Source organism: Suricata suricatta, chromosome 5 (genome assembly GCF_006229205.1).
Source record: "Suricata suricatta isolate VVHF042 chromosome 5, meerkat_22Aug2017_6uvM2_HiC, whole genome shotgun sequence".
Classification (NCBI taxonomy): domain Eukaryota; kingdom Metazoa; phylum Chordata; class Mammalia; order Carnivora; family Herpestidae; genus Suricata; species Suricata suricatta.
In genome coordinates, this window is record NC_043704.1 from 154493821 (window position 1) to 154511994 (window position 18174).

At 55.5% G+C, this 18174-nt stretch overlaps 1 gene segment (V, D, J or C); it reads right to left on the reverse strand.

Annotated features, from left to right (window-relative positions):
• Window positions 1–18174, reverse strand: part of LOC115292453 — a 494271-nt gene that overhangs the window by 5652 nt on the left and 470445 nt on the right. The window contains 2 exon segments of the C gene segment in view: window positions 3127–3175; window positions 12265–12274. Coding sequence covers window positions 3127–3175; window positions 12265–12274 — 59 coding nt within the window.

The following is an 18174-nucleotide window of genomic DNA, read 5'->3' on the forward strand; positions in this document are numbered from 1 at the left end:
CAGCTCAGCCCCGCTCAGCCCTGCTCAGCCCCATTCAGCCCAGTTCAGCCCAGCTCAGTCCCAGCTCAGCTCAGCCCAGCTCAGCCCCAGCTCAGCTCAGCCCAGCTCAGCCTCAGCTCAGCCCCGCTCAGCCCTGCTCAGCTCCATTCAGCCCAGCTCAGTCCCAGCTCAGCTCAGCTCAGCTCAGCCCAGCTCAGCCCAGCCTAGCCCAGCTCAGCCCCAGTCCAGCCTAGCCCAGCTCAGCCCCAGCCCAGCTCAGCTCAGCTCAGCTCAGCCCCAGCTCAGGCCCAGCTCAGCCCAGCCTAGCCCAGCTCAACCCCAGCTCAGATGAGCTCAGCTCAGCTCAGCTCAGCCTGGTTCAGCCCCAGCTCAGCCCCAGCCCATCCCAGCTCAGCCCAGGCCAGCTCAGCCCAGCCTAGCTCAGCCCATTTCAGCCCTGCTCAGCCTGGTTTAGCTCAGCCTCAGCTCATCTCATAAATGCCTACTCAATCTGGTTTAGTTCAGCTCAGCTGCGGACTGCTCTGGGCAGCTCAGTGTAGTCCTGTTACAGTGCAGTCCCGAAAGCCCAGTCCTGGAATCGGCCAGAAAACTTCAGGCCACCAGACCTATTTGCCTTAGCCCAAGCCATCTTATCCAGGAATTCGTATAGCTGAGCCTGGCTCAGGGCCAGAGCCTTCTGGTGCCCGTCCCTGCGTCCCCCCCATGTGTCCTCGGGGACTTCTCCAGTGGAATCCCCTGTCTTCTCACGGCCCCGTCCCAGTCTCGGCAGCTCTGGCCCCGGAGCATTATCAGTGGCTACCACCTCAGTTTCCTGGGTAAAATACTTCCTGGTCAGTTTAAATTCACCAAGACATTTTACAAGGACTGAGGAGCGTTTGCTCTCATCAGAGTGAAAAGCCTGTCTTTGCTTTTAGAGTGGACAGTGCTCCTTTTGTGCTGAAAAAACAGCGCTGGGGTCCTCTCCCCGGGACCTTCACCGTCCTGGGCTCATGCCCTTAGCTGAACTCCTCGCTTCTGCGTCTAAACTTTAACTAAATTCCCTCTAAATAAGAATCATCACTAAACATGACCAAAAATGCACCTCCTCTGAATTCGCACGTGTAAGCCAGCTCCTTGTCATGAAGCTCTTTACAAGGCGAAGGCTACTTTCAAATGCACAGTAATGACCTCAAATCCAAAGCTGCATTTATGACTCAAAGACGCCATAAGAGGCGCTTTGTCCATGTTAGACCATCTGAGCCACAGAATTCACAGTTACGAAGCCAAGACAATGGTCACGCAGGGATTCATACAAATAAACCTCACTGTTTCACAAGCAATCTTTAAAGACTGACTCTTCTTCAAGCAGCAACCAAAACATCAAACACAAACTCTCCAGAGCAGCAAATTTGGCAGCCAGGCTGCCTTTCTCTTACCATGTCGGCTCCCGGGTCACCAGAAAGTCCCGTGGGGTCTCTGGTATTGAAGAATTTCTCCAGATCCATTAAAATCGATTCATTGATGAATAGCTGGTTGGCCTTGTGGCAGAAGCCACGGCAGGCCCGGTTGGAGTGGGGGGTCCCCAGCCACGGCAGCCTCGGGCGGCCGGGTGGGCCCTCTACTGGGGCTCCTTCAGCTCAGGAGCCGCCCCGAGCTCCTTTCTGATCCGAGACCTGACCAGGCTTCCTCTCACTCCACCAGCCAGCACGCGCCACTGAAACCATTCGGGACACTCACAACACATGCTTCGCCTAAGACTCGTCTCAACACGAGTGCCTGAAAAGCGGTCTTGAAAATGCTGACGCGAAGGCTACTTTATCAGGATATCTAAACTCTTGCTAATCATAAAGAGAAAATCAACTAACTTAAAATATTGAGAACACAGTAATTGTAAAAACAGTGCTTTGGGACATTAGAAAATGGTTTGAGATTAAGACCATTTGAAGGAATAACTAACTTAAAAAGTTACATCAATGCATTGATAACAGTCCCCAAGACTGCTTAATTTCTTACTTTCAAAATGAATATCAATGCGGTGTTGGCAGCGAAGACTGAAAAATTAAATTCAAATTGTTAAAAAAGGAACCATCCCAGCCTGTGCCAGCGTCTTGGCTTATTTTAGAAAATGCAAATGATGCAGGTGTTGTTTGTCAGATCCGTGGGGCTGGTCAAAACCACCCGAAAACCGCTTCTCATGACCACAGACTATATATGTGCCAAGTCTGTTTTCTCGTTTCCCGAAATAGACGGTCCGTGTGACCCGCTTCCTGCCACCTGGGGCAGGGGTCTGGCCCCACACGCCGCCCCGGCTGACTCCTCAACACCACTTCCAGAGTCACTGAATTAAATAAAAAATAAACTAATTCATTATTGTCAAAACCCAGCTCTGGGTCAGGGCCACAGCACTGCGTTCCTATTTCCTGTATCTCCTCTAGAAAGACATGATTCAAGCTTGTCAATGGACTGATAGACTAAACGTTTAACATGCCAAAAAGTGTCTCCCAGAGTAAAGTCCCAGTTGTCTTAACTAATTTTGTCAGGAGCCACTTCAAATGTCCCCTGTCCTTTAACATTCAGTCAGTGCGCCTCTTAGGAGGAGCACACCATCTTTCAGAAGCTGACCTCGCAGAGCCGAGCCCTGCAGCCCCCAGACTGCCCTTCTTAGGTGCCTAGTCTTTACAATGGACCAAGAACCATAAACACAGTCTACACCGAGCACCACTCCTAATTCTGGGGAAAGTCTTTCACAGCGCCCTGTATGTGTGGCTTTCTTGTGACTCCAAACACAGCCACCCACACACACTCGTGAGCCGACACCAAGATCCAGGTAGCGAGACCTCTCCTGCCGCAGCCACACTGTCCTGCAGCCCCCGGGGCCCTGGCAGCTCACCCACACATGGCCTGTCCAGCCTCCAGCCCCTCTTCAGGGCTCAGTTACTGCACTGGACATGCTGGCATTATTCCAGTTTTAGAAAAGCATCATAAAATCAAGAGGCTCTGAAATCCCTGAGGCACCCGGCTCTCATCCCCGTCCGGCCAGCCTGCCCCTGGGGGACGCGTCCTGAGGACCAACCATCGATGTCCAGAAAACCCCAGAAAACCCCAGAGAGGAGCAGAGAATAAAGACCCCAGCAGTGCTGCTCTTACCTGAGGAGACAGTGAGCGTGGTTCCACGGCCCCAGACATCCATACCATAGTAATCACAGTGGTGAGATCTCCATTTGCACCCCACCAAAACCCTGGGGCCTCAGCTGGCATCGCCCCTGCTGGGAGGGCTGCACTCCCAGGCCACACGGAGGCTGATCCCCAAGTCACTGCTCTCTGGAGGGTCCTGGACCCCTCACTGGCTCCACTCCCCACACCCCACTGCCCCTGAGATCCCATGTCCTGGCCTGGCCCCTCAGAGGCCAGACCACTGCCTGCCTGGGCCACCTGACTTCAGACCACAGCCCTGAACTGGAACCCAGAAAAGTCCAATCAGCCCCATGGGCCACTGCCCAGACGGCAGGTGTGTCAGGGCCACAGAGTCTGATTATGCTGATTATACCACAGTCACGGGGGCCCCCAAGGAGGCTTCAGTTACCTGGCCAGACCCACCCAGACTGCCACTGTGGAAAGGCGATCTCCAGCCCTGTGTCTGGGAATCCTGTCTCTGCCTCTATTTCCCGGCCCCAAATTGCATCTCTGACAGGGAGCCCCCAAATCCCTGGTCTCCCCAAATGCAGCCAGAGTGTGTGTGGGGGGGTGAGGACCCACCTGAGGACACGGTGACCGGGGTCCCAGGGCCCCAGTAGTTGAACCCGTAGTCACATTGTGACAATGTCTCTGGGGCCCCAGACAAGAAGCGGAGCCTGGCTAAGGCCTCAGACCACCTCAAATCACAGCTGGTGGGGCTGAGAGGACCCAGTGGCCCCAGAAACCGAGGGTGGCTGAGGTCCCTGTAGAACCCGGCCACCACGCCAGTCCTTCTAGATCCGAGACCCTGGCACCCTCATTTTTCTCCCCAAATGCACCCAAACCTCCAGACAGAGAGAGGAGAGGAAGGCTGGGAGGACTCACCGGAGGACACGATGACCATGGTTCCTTGGCCCCAGTAGTCAAAATAGTCACTCTGCCATGGGCCCCGCTAAGGGGTGTACAAAAACCTCCACCCTGCCAGCTGCCCGGTGTCCCGGATCCTTGGGCGTGCACCCCTCCCCCCCCACCTCTGGACGCGGAGCCCCCTCTGCTGGCCTGATTTCCACAGGCAGGAGCACCTACTCCCCACTGAAAGGCCATTGCCACGGTGGGAACCTCACAGCCTCAGCAGCAGCCCTCTGGGCTCCCCAGACGGTCCCACACAGACCAAGGGGCTTCTGGATATTTCTCCCCCAGCCCCGGGACAGAGGGGACAGCAGAAAGCCATCTTACCTGAGGACACGATGACCTGGACACCTTGGCCCCAAATGCACAGGGTCACAGACCCTGTTTCTCCCTAGACAAGAACTTCCCCTGGCCCCTCGCACAGGCCAGAGCCCACCCCCCAAGGATGCAGCAGACACAATCAGCTTCCCTGCTGCCAGCCACCCAAACTTGAGCCACAAGGGAGACAATTACCTGAGGAGACGGTGACCTGGACACCACGTCCCCACGAATCGAAGTCATAGCCACACTGGTGTGCCTGCCTGGCCCTGGCACACAAATATCCGGCCCCGACCCCGCTCTGCCCACAACTTCTCCTTCCAGCCAAGCCCTGTCCCCGGGGCTTCTGTCCTCTCTGCTGGCTCTTGCTTGTCACCCAGAGGCCCTGCAGGTCTCCGGCACTCAGCCCATGGTGGAGTTGTGACCAGTCCCAGGGACCCGGACTGAGGCACCCTGAACTGGTGCAGCGGGGACTCACCTGAGGAGACTATGACCTGGGCTCCCTGTCCCCAAATATCGAAGTTGTTATATCCACACTGGTGTGCCTGCCCGGCCCTGGCACACAAATATCCGGGCCTGGCCCAGCTCTGCCCACAACTTCTCCTTCCAGCCAAACCCTGTCCCCGGGGCTTCCCTCCTCCCTGCTGGCTCTCAGCTTGCTCGCCACCCAGGGGCCCTGCAGGTCTCGGACACTCAGACCATGGTGGAGCTGTGACCAGTCCCAGGGACCCGGCCCGAGGCACCCAGAACAGGTGCAGGGGGGCTCACCTGAGGAGACGGTGATCAGGGTTCCCCAGCCCCAGAACATGGACATGGTGAGCTGTCCCTGTGCTGGGGACTGCAGAATCCCCCACAGCCAGGGTCCCTAGGGAGCCCCAGGAGCTGGAAAGTCTGTTCTCCACTTGAAGAGGAGAACACCCCCCAGCCCTGGCATGTTCCTTCCTGCCCTCAGTCTCCTTGCCCGGGCTTTGGATGTACTTCCTGACACCTGACTTCCTTTGGTCCCAAGGTCACATTCTCCCTGCTCAGCCTTCCAATGGCCCTCACTGCCTGGGGCCCAGTGTTGATCACCCTCTCTGAACCCCTTACCAAGCTGCCCCCAGCACTCAGGCTGCTGAGTCCACCATGCCTCCCCACAGGGCCTCAGCGACCCAGTCCATCTGGCTGGAATACATTTCTGTGTCATGACCACTTGGGGAGTCAGTCCCCTTGCCTCTGTGGCCAGCTCCACGCCACTTCTCCTCCGGCTTTGCTGGGCTGCCCAGCGAGCCCCCTGGGCCTGCAGTGAGCCTCGGAGGGTGAGCCGGCGGCGGCCGGGAGCGCTCCTGCACTGGGTTCCTGTAGAGCTGTCGGTCACCGTGGCCCCAGTGAGCGCTGTGGTTCCCGGCTTAGCCAGAACCCACTGGCTGTGAGGCAGGTGGGGGGGGGGCTGGGTGGCAGGCCACAGGGCACATGGGCGACCAGGACACCCATCCTCCATCATTCCTGAGTAACGTGCATACAATAATCAGTATGTTGAAGGCCTCCCCTGCCCATTTTCCTTTTGTTCAGAAGTAAGAGCAGATCCAAGACTGTGTCCACAGGCCACCTGCATTCGAGCTGTGTTGTCTGAGAAAACCCCCCAGTGGTGGCCCACGGACCCCATTCAGGCTCATGGCTAACCCGAAAGTGGGCACCATGGGGCCAGCCTCTCGGCCTGTGAGGCTGCCCCTCCTCAGCTCACACAGATGGAAGCGGCAGCATTTACCTCGTTAACTCTGCCCACTCACGTCCTCTATGGACCAGGACTCCCGGGAGGCCCGGCTGCACCAAGCTCCCCATGCCCTTGGGGGACACATCTGTGCTCCCACCCATCAGGCCTGGGGTTCAGTTCTGGGACCCATGGGCCGGATGTGAGGGTGGCGGGTGTGACAGGGGGAGGGGAGACAGAGGGGAGGCAGCCGAGGGCTGGCAGGGATGATGAAACCCCAAAGCTTGTGCTGAGCGGGTAAGGGAAGGGCACGCTAGAAACACCTGTGTATGTGCGCGCGTGGGTTTGGGTGCATAACTCCAGACACAGAGGCAGCCAGAGCCCTGATCCACGCTGGGCTGGGGGCCTGGAGAAGAGTGGCAGGTGGCTTGGTGCAGATGGACTCAAGATGGTCTATGTGCCCCCTCAAAGAGGCTGAGGGTCTTTCTCTGGAAAGTTCTGTCCAGTATGGCATGGAGGATGGATGTGGGCTGGGCTGGGGACACCAGGAGTGGGAAGGCTGCATGCTGAGAGAGGGCTAGGGAGCCACTGGGGTGCCTGTGGGAGGTGGCAGGCTGAGTGTGGGGCTGTGAGAGGCAGAGGGCAGGGACGGCAAGGTGTGTCTGAGGTGGGGTTCCCAGGACGCAGGACCAAGGCTGGGGCTCCAGGTTCCTGGCCAGGTCTTGGGGAAATGGGGGGCTGCTGGGGGGTGTAGGCACAGTGATGGTGCAAGTGGTGATGTTTCTCTCAGGTGTGAGGTGCTGGGGAGACCCCACTGTGATGCTGGGGGCAGGACCTCTCCAGAAGTGGCTGCACAGCAGCACATGGACAGCGTCCGGGTCTGGGGAAGTGAAGGTGAGCCTGGGGAGTGCTGTGGGGCTGCCCTGTGTGAAGGCTGATGAGCCCAATGGTCCAGAGGTGTCTGTGGAGGACGAAGGTGGGGGAGGAGAGACAGGGGTGAGGCGAGGAGAGTGGAGAAGCAGCAGTGACTCTGTAGCCTGAGTGAGAATCTGCCAGCCCTGGGGACCTGGGGGCGGAGCAGGCTGCGGAGTGGGGCGTGGCCTGGGCTTCCTCCCCACCCCAGTGCTGGCCTCCCTCGCCTGCCCTCCATGGCCCATGGGGGCTGCTCCTGGCTTGCAGACCGAGCTGCCTGCAGCTCCCCAGCCCCTTTCTGGAGGCTCTTTGTGCTACAGTCTCAGCTCTGGGCCTCTTGTCACCTTTTAGGGGCCTAAGGGCAGGGTCTGCTTCTGGCCCTTGAGGAAACACCTGCTCTGGCTTTGTAGGACCCTCAGTTCCTGGCTGGGGTAGGGAAGGTGCCCTCCATGCCCTGCTGGCCCCTTCCCCACAGCAGAGAAGCAGCCAGGCCACAGGCATCGTCTGGCCTGCAGAAGACATGGTTCAGCTCTTGGAGACCAGCGTGTCCTATCGGGTCCCTGGGCAGGGCAGGAGCTGACCTTGGCAGAGCTCTCTCTTTGAGCCTTCTAGAAAGAACTCTGACCTGCCATCCCTGGTTTTTCCTGGCAATGCTGTGTAGAGTTAGGTTGGGGCAGGTGTGGTGGGTCCTGAGCCTACAAACCATGTAGCTGACTGTGCTCATGCCCGGCTGGGCTCCGTCTGCAGCATCCCACAGCCCAGTTCTGGGAGCCTGCCCCTTCCCCTGCCCCTCTCCACCACAGGCACATGTCAGGGGAAGGACATGGGCGTTACAGGTAGGTGCCCCAGTGGGTGCCAGGCATGGGTCTGTATTGATGTAATGGGGTGTCCAGAACTGGGATAACTGCTCAGTCTTCCAGCCTCTGCCCATGGATGAGCCTCCTGGGGCCCTACCTCTTCCAGAATGGAGACTGAGAAGGTGCCTTCTGGCTCGGTTGCTAGGAGCTAGACTCCAGCAGAGCTGAAGGCCAAACCCCATGGGGCGGGAGGGGCGGGCACGCTGTCACTCAGCTCCCCTCTTAGTCATGGCATGTCCATGCAAGTGCTTCTGAAACAGCTGGCACGGGGCCTTGATGTCCTTGCAGGCCTTGGTGGCATGGTCACACTCTAGGGTTGCGTTTCCCCAGGATCAGGCACTGTGGTAGACCAGATGGCCAGGAGGCAGGTGCACGTACTGAAAACATTCCTAGTGTTCTTGTGGAGAGGCTTTGTGTCTGACATGAGATTTCTGATAGCCTCTGCCATCAGGGAGCTGATTTCCTGAACACTTTCCTGTGGAATGAAAGTCCTTATGCACAAAAAACATGACAAAAAAGAGTCTTCTTGCTTCACTTCTCAGACCAGAGGTAATACAAGAGCAAATGGCTGCTGTTGCTGATAAACTAAGTTGTGAGAAAACACCAAAGGGAGTGGAAAGGAATAAGAAACAGAATTTCCTTTCTCTAATATCTTATGATATAAACAAAAAAAGCAAAAACCAGAAAAAAGGCAAGAGCTTACAAACAAATTTAAAAAATGGGTGGGGACATCAACTCATGCTATGGTCAAAGAAAGAACACGAGACCAGTGACTGCTGGCACACTTCCCACTTCACCCCTACAGCCCAGAAGATGCGGTGGGGAGTTAACAAAGCCTAGGAAGACCAGTATGTTCCTCCAGTTCTGGAGAGAAGGGGCTGACCAGGGGGTCAGCATGCTCTGTGGGGTGAAGCGTGCTCAGTGCTTGGGACAAAGGACCCACAGCGCCAGTCTTTCCAGTGACTGAGGAGTCAGGACAGGTGCGTGCCCACCTTCTGAGGCCATGGGGTGGTGATCGGGGGCCTCTGTAGATGTCTGGCCACTCCTCCGTGGTGGGAGAGGGGTGGCCACTGTCACCGGCACCTGAAGCAGGAGGGACACCAGGAGCAAACACACTCTCATTGCCAATCTGGCTTTTTGTTCAAGAAAGGAAGCCCCAGCTTCTCCTGCAGCTCCTTGTCCAGATCACATCCCTGTGTCCATCACGGGCCTCCCTGATGGTCTCGTCCCGCGGACATGGGAGTGTTCTCCTTTCGCGGGGGTCCAAACAGCACACGCTGTTGGACGGATACCTCATTTCATCCTGCTCTCTGGCTGGCACAGAATGGCTGCTCCTGGGAGCTGCCACAGGGAAGGGAGGGTAGCCATGACGATTCATCAGTGATCGAAACATTAGCTCCAGGGCTCCGGTACCCCTCCCCCCAGAGTGGGACCAGCCTGTCCATCCAGGTCAGTCCCCACAATGACCTGGACATCCACAAAGCCTCGGAGATCAGGACATCTCCGTCACCCCTTCTTTTCTTGAAGGCTGGGCTGGAGCAAATCAGGCCAAGCTCAATCCTCAGCCAAAGGCACTGCAGGGTGTCTGCAGCCCGAGGTTCCCCTGGCCATTCGCTCCCATTGCTGGCCGGTCTCGTGGGCATTGCTAGCCGTATGTACTTTCGAGGCAGTGCTCCGGCGTTTTGCTTACAGGCTGTCCTGACTTGGCCTCAGAGGCTCTCACCCCTTCCTCACTGTCTCCACAGACTCCTGTCATCAAAGGCTCCCAGCTAGGAGTGAGTGAATGGGAAGAGCAAAGTGGCCTCAGAATTCTTGGGATGCTCCCAGGGGCCACCAGTCAAGGTTTGGCACCTAAACTGTATTAGAGAGAGTGGAGGCTCTGTGGAGAAAGGGCCTGGGTGGACAGAACCAGGAAACATGGCTCCCTCGGTTACCAGAACATGAAGATGATGAGAGACAGCACGAGCAGGGAGTGTCAGAGAGAGAGGGAGACACAGAATCTGAAGCAGGCTCCAGGCTCTGAGCTAGCTGTCAGCACAGAGCCCGACATGGGGCTCGAACCCACAAACTGTGAGATCATGACCTGAGCTGAAGCCAGACACTTAACTGACTGAGCCACCCAGGCACTCCAAGGATTATGTTTTTTTGAGTGTTGAATTTCATAAGTTCTTTACAGATTTTTGATACTAACCCTTTATGAGATATGTCATTTGCAAATATCTTCTCCCATTGTGTTGGTTGTCTTTAGTTTTGCTGAGTGTTTCCTTTGTTGTGCAAAAGCTTTTGATGAGGTCCCAATACTTCATTTTTGCTTTTGCTTTCCTTGCCTCTGGAGACATGTCCAGTAAGAAGTCTTTGTGGCCAAGGTCAAGGATGTTGCTGCCTATTTTCTCCTGTAGGATTTTGATATTTTCCTGTCTTACATTTAAGTCTTTGAATCATTTTGAGTTTATTTTGTGTATGCTATAAGAAAGGGGTCCAGATTCAATCTTCTGCAAGTTGCTGTCAAGTTTTCCCAACACCGTTTATTGAAGGGACTGTCTTTGTCCCATTGAACATTCTTTCCTGCTTCATTGAAGATTTGTTGACAATAAAGCTGTGGGTTCTCTATTCTGTTGCATTGATCTGAGTGTCTGTTTTTGTACCAGTACCTTACTGTCTTAATGATTACAGCTTTGTAGGACAGCTTGGAGTCTGGAATCATGGTGCTTCCAGTTTGTCTTTTCTTTTTTGCATATAATTTATTGTCAGACTGGCTTCCTAAATGTCCATCAACTGATAAATGGGTAAAGATGATGAGGTTTATGTATACAATGGAGGACTACTTGGCAATGAGAAAGAATGAAATAATGCCATTTGCAGCAACGTGGAGGGAACTGGAGGATATTATGCTAAATGAAATAAGTCAGTCAGAGAAGGACAGATACCATATGTTTTCACTCATATGTGGAACTTGAGAAACTTAACAGAAGACCATGGGGGAGGGGGAGGGGAAACAAGTTACAAACAGAGGAAGGGAGGCAAACCACAAGAAAATCTTTAATACAGAGAACAAACTGAGGGTGGGTGGCATGGGGGTGGGGGAGGGGGTAGAGGAGAGGGGAAAGTGGGTGATGGGTGTTGTATGGAAGCCAATTTGTTTTTTTGTTTTCAAGATGGCTGTGAATATTCGCTGTCTTTTGTGGTTCTATACATATTCTAGAATTGTTTGTTCTAACTCTGTGAAGAATGCTGGTATTATTTTGATAGCGATTACATTAAATGTGTAGATTGCTTTGGGTAGTATTGACTTTTTAACAATGTTCTTTGGATTGTTGGGGAGCGGCAAGATGGCGGAGAAGTAAGGAGCCCCATTACCTCCGTCCACCCACAGTTATCAAACTGAGAAGAATTAAAAAGCCACAGCTCTATGATCTCCAAGAATGGAGGTGTGCTTACAGACCCCTTATCGACAGCAGTCTCACAGTTGCCTGAGTGAGTGAGTGCAAACTGGGTCCGGAGACTTTAGGGGAGGGAGCACCGGCTCTGGAGACAAAGCCCCCAGCGCCCAGAGGCTTGGTGCTGGGCCCGCTGAAACCCGTGTGTCCCTAGGCGCACAGCTCCTAGCCAGGCGGGGCGGCCGGGAGACCGGAGGCGCACAGATCCCCCGATGGTCACTCACGTGGGGCGCCGGGTATCCAGAGGCACATGGACCTTCACAGCCCCATGCTGTCCTGCCCGGCAAGACAGGAGAGAGACCAGGGGAAGAGAAGTAGAGACTGAATCCCCTGCAGTGCAATCCCTGCAGAGGAGAGATTCAGCCCAGGACTGAGGGCTACTGAGCACTGAGGGAGGTATCTGCCCCTTCAGCAGGGCGTTCCGTCGGACCAGGCAGCTCACCGACTGCAGGTGGAGCCAGGGGAAAAATCTGACTTCACAATCCCCCTGTTCGATCCCGACCAGAAAGCCGCCCACTTGCAGGAGATTTTTAACTGTGGTGGCAATATTGAGTGTGCGGGCAAGGACTTAGAAACTGGGCAGAACATAAAAAACAAACAATTAGATCCGCCCGAGGCAAAAGAAGGTTGGACTCCAGAGAGTGGCTGACAACTCATGGTCTGAGGGGAACATGGGGCGCCTGTCACCATTCTTTTCCTCGCATCCACCAAGGTGGGGCCTCAGAGAGCAGCCCCTGAGACCCCACCCACCTGCACCAAGCCACGCCCATCCACGCTGGAGAGCTGTTGTGCTTTTGCTTATTATGGTTAATTGTTTTTTTCCTTAATCTTTTTAATTTTTAATTGTGCCCTGTCTTCTCTTTACTATCTTCCTATTTCCTTCTTTTCTCCCTTTTCCCCTGGAATCTGGGAAAGACCAACAATTAGGCACCGCTGTGCTTAGATCAACCCTTACCATACGGATAGTTTTTCCTTTATTTCATCCTTATATCCCCCAACCCCCACTGTTGGTTTTAAGCCCTCAAACTGCACTTTATCTCTGACTGTTGCTGTCCTTCCCCACTCCCCGCCTGCTTTTTTTTCTTTCTCCTTTTGTTTTTTTCTCCTCTCTTTTCTTTCCTGTTCCTTTTTTTCTTTCCCCCTTAGGTTTGCTTCTTTATCAGTACATTTGTGTGCTTGTGTTCTCTGTGTGTTTGTCTGTCTGATTTGCTTTTCAGGGCTACCAAAAGAAACAACCCAAAGCACACATAGTGGAAAATCCCAAATATAGCTGAGTAGGGAAATAATTTAATCAGAGGCATAACAAGAGAAACCGGGAGACACCATTAAAAGAACATCTCCTGAAACGACAGACCCTAGACACTCCAAGAGCCTCCTTCTGTAGAGAAATACTAATAAACGCACAGTGCAGAACGAGCTTTTAAAACTGACAAGAGACAGAAAGCTAGCCAAAATGACGAAATGAAAGAACTCTTCTCTAAAGAAACTCCAGGAAGAAATCACAGCTACAGAACTGCTCAAAACAGACACAAGCAACATAAGTGAACAAGAATTTAAAATGATTATCATAAAATTAATTGCTGGGCTTGAAAAAAACATGGAAGCTATCAGAGAAGATATTGATACAAAGACTAGGAACCTTCAAAATAGCTCTGACAAGTTAGAAAATATTATAAATGAGATGAATAAAAAGATGGAGGCTGCCAATGCACGTATTGAAGAAGCAGACAGAATAAGTGAATTAGAAGACACAATTATAGCAAAAGAGGAGGCCAAGAAAAAGAGAGAGAAAATGATTCAGGAGCACGAAAGGAGAATCAGAGACCTGAGTGATACAATCAAACGGAACAATGTCCGTATCATAGGAGTTCTTGAAGAGGAAGACAAAGACAGAGTGCTTGAAGTTGTGCTAGACCAAATTATACAGGAAAATTTCCCCAATCTGGGGAAAGAGAAAGACATTGAAATTCAGGAGCCATACTGAACTCCCCTAAGACATATATATTCAAGGAGCTCACTAAACTCCATACATGAAAAATGAGAGATCCAGTGAAGAAATGGACAGAAGACCTGAATAGACACTTCTCCAAAGAGGACATCCAGATGGCCAACAGGCACATGAAACGATGCTCAGCGTCACTCATCATAGGGGAAATTCAAATCAAAATCACACTGAGATACCACTTCACACGGGTCAGAATCGCTAAAATGAACAAATCAAGAAACTATAGATGCTGGCGAGGATGTGGAGAAACAGGCACCCTCCTACACTGTTGGTGAGAATGTAAACTGGTGCCACCAACTCTGGAAAACAGTGTGGAGGTTCCTCAGAAAACTATCGATAGAACTCCCCTATGACCCAGCAATAGCACTGCTAGGGATATCTCCAAATGATACAGAAGGGCTGATGCATAGGAGCACATGTACCCCAATGTTCATAGCAGCACTGTCAACAGGAGCCAAAACATGGAAAGAGCCTAAATGTCCATCATCTGATGAATGGATCAAGAAGATGTGGTGTATATATATACAATGGAGTACTATATGGCAATGAGGAAGAATGAAATATGGCCATTTGTAGGAAATGGATGAACCTTGAGGGTGTCATGCTAAGCGAAATAAGTCATGCAGAGAAGTATAGATACCATATATTTGCATTCATAGGTCTAACAGGAGAGACCTGGCAGGGGACAATGGGGAGAGGAAGAGGGAAAGAGAGTGGGGGAGAGTGAGGGACACAGATCAAGGGAGATTACTGACTATTGAAAACGAACCATGGACTGAAGGGGGAGGGGGAGGGAGGGAGGGGGTTCACTGTAAGTGCCTTCTCAGTGGTCACTCATATGGGGCTGGAGAGTGTGATCTGGGGGCTGTCGTCTTTTGGGGGGGAAGAGGCAGCCTCTTCCAGGCCACTGGCTGAGCAGTGGGCCTGGCAGAAGTGTGTCCTTGTTCAGGGCTGCATGGGATTCCCTGGGATGCGCCCCCAGAATGGCTGCATCTGTCTCTGTGGATGGGGGGAGGTCTGTGTGCACAGAGCTTGAGGGTGCTACCTCAGGTACCAGGAAAAGTGGGGCTTTTGTCCCCTGCCTGGGGGCAGGAGCACTGGCTTATTTGTGCCCAACCCTACTGGGGGCTCCAGGGCTGGGGGTGCTCCGCTGTGCCTGGACCTTGCAAATCTGAGTCCCATGTGCCCTTTGCCTCCATCACCATCTGGGACCAGGGCTTCTGACCACAGGGAGCCCAGCCCTGTCTCGAGCTCCAGCTCGGTCCTGAGCCCTGCTGCAGGGACCTCTGACCCCCCAGGCTCCCCCATCTGAGGCTCCCGTCCTCTCAGGGGACATCCTTGCCAGCCCCTGGGTCCCCATCGCCAAATCCTGGTGCTACTCCTCTCCACCTGTAGCTAGAGTGCCTCGTCCTCCAGAAAGGGGCCCTGACTGACACACACAGCTCACACTGCATGTGTGCAAATGTCTGCACACCCTCAGGGCTGTGTGTGCTCCCCGGGCTCACACCCCAGGAGAGAAATTTCAGGGACACCCATGGAGGGAATGTCCAGCTTGAAGATAAAGTACAAGAAAACCTCAGGCCTGAGGACAGGGAGCGGTGAGGAGGAGTGGGACTGGGCAGGAAAGGGAGGCAGGAGGGGGTTTGCTGCCTGGCCCTTATCTGCTTCCTGCCGGGGGGCGTGTGGTGCACAGCCCTGGGCATCGGAAAGAAGAGGGTGCCTGGAGCCCCGCTGGCTGTGCACCCACGACCAGTGCTGGCTGGTGGGGCCCAGCTGGATGAGCCTCCTCCCAGAAAGGGAGCACAGTGAGTTGGGTGCTCCAGACCCTCTGGAGACTGGTCGCGTGTGATGGGTAGGTGGGTACAGGCTGGTGGGGGCCCCAGAGAAGACCTGGCTCCTCTGCCTGGCTCCACCTGGTGGGCTCTGGCTTTTGGAAGTCCTGTTGTGGGCTGGGGGCCCTTGTTGCCCCGTGTGGCCGAGTCCTCAGTGCTGGAACAGGGGCTCTGGAGGACCCAAGGCTGCAGCTTGGGGGCTCCGGGGAGGATACTGCCTGGATGGTCGTCTCCACAGGGGAGGGAAGTGGGCTCAGCAGGAGATGTGCATGGGGGGGGGTAGATCTCTTGGGGGGTGGGTCTTCCTGGAGCTGCCTGCCTGGGGGCTGGCGGCTGACTGACATCTCACGTGCTGTCCGCCAGCCGGGCGTTCCTAAAGGGCCCTGCGGGCTTGGTGGGCTCTGTCCAGCAGTGGCAGCAGCAGGTCCGTTCTCGGGGAGCTCATGCCCAGCCAACCTCGGCAGAGGGCAGAGGACAGGTCTGTGCTCTGGGCACTGGCTCTGGATCAGTGGTGTGAGGGGTCCCGCCTGCCAACTCCTGGCCAAGTGCAGCAGCAGCAGGAGCAGATGCTTGGGTCTCCCTGAGGGACCCTGGGCTTGAGGGTGTGCTCTGGAGGGTGAGGATAGGGCCCAGCTCCCCACTGCCCAGCCCAGCCTCCTGTCCTGACCCTGAAATGGGGGTTCGGAGGGGAATCCGGGGCAACCGGTTACTGTAGGGGCCTGTGGACACCTACAGGCTGGGGGTGGGCTCCCCTGTTTGACCACTGGTCCAGGCTGGGCCCCCAGAGCCCATGGGGATAGTTCCGGGCACAACCAATGTCTCACTGCTAGTTTCCACCAGACATACTGACCCTGGGCTGCTCAGAGTCCTCTAGGCTCCTTCTTGGCTGCGGACCCCCACCGGAAGTGATGGGCTGCTGGGTGGAAGTGTGCCGGCTGGCGGGCCCATGGGCAGGTTTTATGAATGGCCTGAGGCACTGTAGGCCCACCCGCTGCTACCCACCCTGCCTCAGGCTGTACAAAATCCACCAAGGACCCCAGGTTGGAAGGCTGCATTGGGCAGGACCCCTTCTCAGTCTGTCGCTGACCCCCTGAGCTGGTCGGGAGGATGCAGACCTCAGACTGAGGCGGACCCCTCTGCCAGTGGACTCACTTGGGGGAAGGAGTTTCCGGCCTGGATAGTGTCACTGTGGGGCCAGCTTCCACTGTACCTTCCATGACACAGACTGGCTTGTACACCTCACCTGCTGGGGGCTCAACCCCTTCCTTGGTCTTGTGTGATGTATGGGCGGGGACTTCTCCATGCTGGACACCCCTCTTGAGCTCTGGGGGCATGGAGTTCTAGTGCCTGAGGGTTCTGGGGCACTTTCAGTCCAGTCTGGAGCCCAGTTGAGCCTCAGTTGGGTGTGTGGGCTCTGAGGCAGATGCTAGCCTCCCCTGGCCCATGCTGTGTGGAGCACGGTTGTAGCCTGAGCCCAGGTCTGGTGGGTTGGCCTCCTGCTCCTTGGGCCCCTGGGCATGTGGGGTCTGTCTTGCCTGTGAGGGATGTGCTGGCTGGTCATTCTCAGCAGGAACAGGATTTCTGTGGGCAGAGGGCTCAGGGAAGGGCTTTTGGGTCTGTCCTAAGCCACTGTGGGGGTAGTTTCCCCATGAGAGGGTCGCAGGCAGAATCTCCCCTCCCTCCTGGTCCTTCTGGGGTTGGGGCGGAAGAATGGTACCCTCAGCCCAGCTCCCCCTGCAGCAGCCTCAGCCCCTACCCTCCATTGGCAGTGCCCTGTACACCTGCCCTCCACCTGGCAGGTGGGGGTCTAGGGCACCGAGACTTGTGAGACAAGCTCGCACCCCACCTGGGCCACAGGCTCACAGAGCACTTGCGGGGGTCAGCTCAGCTCTGGGTCAGGTTCCGGGCATGAGCCGCCCCCACCCCAGCCGCTGCCTGGTGTTCCCTCTGCAGCGAGTGTCACTGTGTGGAGCCCGGCTCCCCATCCTCTGTGGCTTCCCCTACCTAGAAGTGCCTTAGCACAGCAGGAGAGGGGAGCAGATGGAAGAGCTCAGGGAGTAGGAAGAGGAGGTGAGGGCTGGGCCCTGGGGAGGGCTCCCTGCAGAGGACCTGCCAGCTTTCTGTCCACCATCCACATGCCCAGGCCTGAGCCTAGGGCGCAGGAGGGCCTAATGGGGGGAGAGCTCCGTGCTGTCCTTTTGTCCTTGGAGGGGGCCTCACGAAGAGCAAATCCGGGCAGGTGGAAGGAGGGGGCTGGCTCTGGAGGTCAGCGCTGCCCATACCCTTCCCTCCCAGGGCGCTTGCACTGCACCTTGGGATCAAGGCCACAGTGTCCTCATTCCTGCCTCGGGATAGCATAGTCTTGAGGTCTGCAGCCTCTGATGACAATTGGGAGGGGATAGACTCAGCCCCAAGCAGGAGGCAGTAGGCTCTGGGGAGGGAGGCTGGTTTTGAGCGTAGGCCATGTCACTGTGGGAGGTACCATCCCAGTACCCACAGTGACAGAGGCTCAGACAATATGTCTTGTCCCTGAGGCCCGGGGGAGGGCCCTGCTCACAGCTGCTCAGTCTGTCCTGGCCATGGCCACGGCCCCTTCAGCCTGCCTCTGAGGGACACGCTGAGGCAGGTGTCCTCCTGGGAGATGGAGTGTGAGCTGGGCTGGGAGCTGGGGCCTGATGGAGGGGCCCTGGGTCCCCTATGTCCTGACCCTGACATGACTCATCTCCAGTTTGTGGTGAGGAGCTGGGCGTCTAGGACTGGTCCCTGATGTGCCTCTGTGGAGGGTGGATGGGTGGGCGGGTGTGGGTGACTTGTGCCAGCCTGGGGGCTCTTTGCTCACTGTTCTTCTGGGCTTGGGCAACGTGGCCCACAGGTCCTAGCCCCTCAGCCTCTGTGTGCATCCAGTCCTGTGGTTTCCTCCTGCCCGGCCCCAGCACAGCCTTCTGGCTATGCTGGATGCCACCTCCTCGTACAGAATCTGTCAACCCTAGAGGCTCTCTGGACGGATCCCAGCAAGTAGGGCCCTTCACTCCAGGGCCAGAGGCCAGAGATCGATGCCTCA